Raw genomic sequence first — 3,765 nt, 5'->3', positions numbered from 1 at the left:
TTTCTTGTTCTTCTCTGATTGCTGTAGCTAGAACTTCCAGAACTATGTTGAATAATAGTGGTGAAACTGGACCCCTTGTCTTGTTCCTGATCTTAGGGGAATGCTTTTAATTTTTCACCATTGAGAATAATGCTTGCTGTAGGCTTATCATATATGGCCTTTACTATATTGAGGCAGGTTTTTTTCTATGACAATTTTTTGAAGAGTTTTAATATAAATGGGTGCTGAATTTTGTTAAAGGCTTTTTCTGCTTCTATTGAGATAATCATATGGTTTTTATCTTTCAGTTTGTTAATATGGTGTATCACATTGATTGATTTGCATGTATTGAAGAACCCTTGCATTCCTGGAATAAACCCAACTTGATCATGGTGTATGAGCTTTTTGATGTGCTGCTGAATTCTGTTTGCTAAAATTTTGTTGAGGATTTTTGCATCTATGTTCATCAGTGATATTGGCCTGTAGTTTTCTTTTTTGTGTGTGTTGTCTTTGTCTGGTTTTAAAAATATGGAATGCTTCACGAATTTTCATGTCATCCTTGTGCAGTGGCCATGCTAATCTCTGTATCATTCTAATATTATTATATGTGCTGCCGAAGTGAGCACCCATTCTTATTTTTTAAAGTTTTCTTTTACTTTGAATCTGACTTAATTACTTGCTTAATTAGCTATTCAGTGGTGGCAGTGGTTTAGTCTCTAAGTCATGTCTGACTCTTGTGACCCCATGGACTATAGCCCACAGGGCATGGTACTGAAAAAAAAGAGAGAATTGAGATTCAAGGCATCTGAATTTTGTTTAAACATATGTAATAAAATATCTCTGAACCTTGCTTTCCTTAGCTATAAGATGAGGGACTCAGATAAGGTACTTGCTAAGAGTAAATACCTAAATTTGGATCTACAATATGCTTGCTGCTGCTGCTAAGTTGCTTCAGTCGTGTCCGACTCTGTGCGACCCCATAGATGGCAGCCCACCAGGCTCCCCTGTCCCTGGGATTCTCCAGGCAAGGACACTGGAGTGAGGTGCCATTTCCTTCTCCAATGCATGAAAGTGAAAAGTGAAAAGTGAAATCGCTCAGTCGTGTCTGACGCTTCATGACCCCATGGACTGCAGCCTACCAGGCTCCTCCGTCCATGGGATTTTCCAGGCAAGAGTACTGGAGTGGGGTGCCATCGCCTTCTCTGACAATATACTTAGTGCTATCATAAATGCTTTATATTTAATATTTACTTTTAAAAACACACCTATCATATAGACACTATTACTAAATGCATCATTTTACAGATGAGGAAAGAGGCATAAAGAATTTGATTTACTTTCCCATGGTCACCAACCTAGTAAATGACAGAATATGATATAGGCCCCTTTATGTAAAGTAATATTCCCTTATTTTAGCAATTTATGGTTTTTCTTTTATAATTTCTATTGTTGATTAAATTATAAAGTTCTGAAGGCAGAAATTATGTTTTATGGTCTTTTGTATTTTTACTTGAACAAACACAAATTTTTAAAATTGAAAAGCACTAGGCAAAACATAGGGGATTCCCTGGGGGTTCAGACAGTAAAGTATCTGCCTGCAATCCAGGAGACCTGGGTTTGATCCCTGGGTTGTGAAGGTCCCATGGACAAGGGAATGGCTATCCACTCCAGTATTCTTGCCTGGAGAATTCCATGGGCAGAGGAGCCTGGCAAGCTACAGTCCATGGGATTGCAAAGAGTTGGACAAGACTGAATAAATAACACTTTCATTTTTCAGGCAAAACATAACAGTTGTTAATAAGGCCTATATTGGAGTAGGTAGGATCCATTATAAGCCTTGAAGAAAAAAGCATCATGATTGAAATTATGTTTGTGAAAATCTGAAATTACTTCAACAATGCCTATAAACTTGGAAAAGAACTCAGAGAGAAAATTGGAAATTCCAATCATTCTACCTGGGAAAAATAGCCTGAAAAGGGTTGGTTAAGGATATTGGGGTTATAAAGGAAAAGTCATTGGAAAGATTGATACTGAAGCTGAAACTCCAATACTTTGGCCACCTGATGCAAAGAACTGACTCAGGAAAAGACCCGATGCTAGGAAAGATTGAAGGCTGGAGGAGAAGGGGACAACAGAGGATAAGATGGTTGGAGGGCATCACCGACTCGATGGACATGAGTTTGAGCAAGGTCCAGGAGTTGGTGATGGAAAGGGAAGCCTGGTGTGCTGCAGTCCATGGGGTCGCAAAGAGTTGGATACAACTGAGTGACTGAACAGAACTGAAAGGCATAGTTACGTGGATTAGTGATACACTTTTCTCTGTCCATGCTAAATACCAACAAATTTAGGAGCCAATACTGCCTTTGGGGCGTGCAAAATGAAGTGAATGAATGAGAAGCATTTTGTACTTAAGGGATCATAGACTTTTTTTTTTCTATTAAATGGAGTTAGATTTGTCTTAACACAATAAATGCCAAGAGAACTTCCTGTCTACAAGTTCACATTTCAAACAGTTTCATACTGTTCCCAAAGTCAGTCACTTAGGCGCAAATTTACAGAGTAAATACGCCATGTATTTTACTCTTGAATGTATTGGCCACAGAAATGTCAAATGAGAAAAAAAATAAGTGCATAACAAGCAAGCAGAGGAATTTGATAAGTGTGATGATAGGACTAATCTATTTCTATATTGCTTTCTCTTTACTGTGCTTTTTAACAGCCCTTTCAATAGCTGGGTTTTGGCCTAATCGAGATGTGAATAGATGCAGAGAGGAATCCCAAACATGGAACTGATTGTTCCTCGCTTAATAAATTTAGTTATACCTCAAAATGTCTACAGAATGCAGTTCTGACACCCATAGCCTTGTGGAAGGTCCGACTAAGGGCATTCTTCATCTCATTATTTCTCAAGCTGTAGATGATGGGGTTCAACATGGGAGTTACAACTGTGTAGCACAGTGATAGCACTTTTTTGCTCTCAGGAGAATTATTGGACTTGGGCCGAAAGTAGGTGAGGCTTAAAGATACATAGAAGAGGGAGACAACAAGTAGGTGGGATGAGCAGGTAGAGAAGGCCTTATGCTTCCCCTTAGCCGATGGAATCTTCAGGATGGCAGCAGCGATGCGAGTGTAGGAACATAGGATCAGCAAGCAGGGAATCATGACAACCAGAATGGTTCCAATGATGGCATAGATCTCAAACAGTGCTGTGTCTGCACAGACCAGACTCAGCACAGGAGGGCTGTCACAGAAGAAGTGGTTCACCTTATTGATGCCACAGAATGGAAAGCTGAAGAGCCACGTGGTCTGCACAGTAGCCATGGCAATGCCTGGAAACCAGGAGACAGCTGCCAGTTTGGCACGTGTCCTTGGGTTCATGATGACTGGGTAGTGCAAGGGACTGCAGATGGCTACATAGCGGTCATAGGCCATGGTGGCCAGGAGGAAGCATTCCGAAACCCCAAAGAAGAAGAGGAAATACATCTGAGTGGCACAGCCAAGAAAGGAGATGTTTGTGTCCTGGGCAATCAGGGTCCCCAGCATCTTGGGCACAATGACTAGGTTGAAGCCAATCTCTAAGAAGGACAAGTTCCTGAGGAAGAAGTACATGGGGCTGTGCAGCATGGGGTCAGCCAAGGTAACCAGAATGATGAGGCTGTTTCCCAGCAGAGTGACCAGGTAGATGACTAGAAATGTCAGGAAGAGCAGTGATTGTATTTCAGTAGGTAAGGAAGAGAAACTGATGAGGATAAACTCACTTACTCTTGTCCAGTTTCCTTCAACCAT

General features: G+C 40.7%; 1 protein-coding gene and 1 non-coding gene across 2 annotated transcripts; both read right to left on the bottom strand.

Annotated features, from left to right (window-relative positions):
• Nucleotides 1-501: 501 nt before the first annotated feature.
• LOC112579775 lies at nt 502-605 on the bottom strand. Its single transcript, XR_003104108.2, has one exon. It is a non-coding gene; the product is annotated as a U6 spliceosomal RNA (small nuclear RNA).
• Nucleotides 606-2,796: 2,191 nt separating this feature from the next.
• Nucleotides 2,797-3,765, bottom strand: LOC102410678 (olfactory receptor 10A5-like). The gene has a single exon (XM_006049737.4). It carries the CDS (start codon nt 3,763-3,765, stop codon nt 2,797-2,799), a length of 969 nt encoding a protein of 322 aa, XP_006049799.2.

Source organism: Bubalus bubalis, chromosome 16, assembly GCF_019923935.1.
Source record: "Bubalus bubalis isolate 160015118507 breed Murrah chromosome 16, NDDB_SH_1, whole genome shotgun sequence".
In the NCBI taxonomy this organism is placed as follows: Eukaryota; Metazoa; Chordata; class Mammalia; order Artiodactyla; family Bovidae; genus Bubalus; species Bubalus bubalis.
Note: the sequence above shows the minus strand (reverse complement) of the source record. Positions and strands in the feature narration are given on the sequence as shown.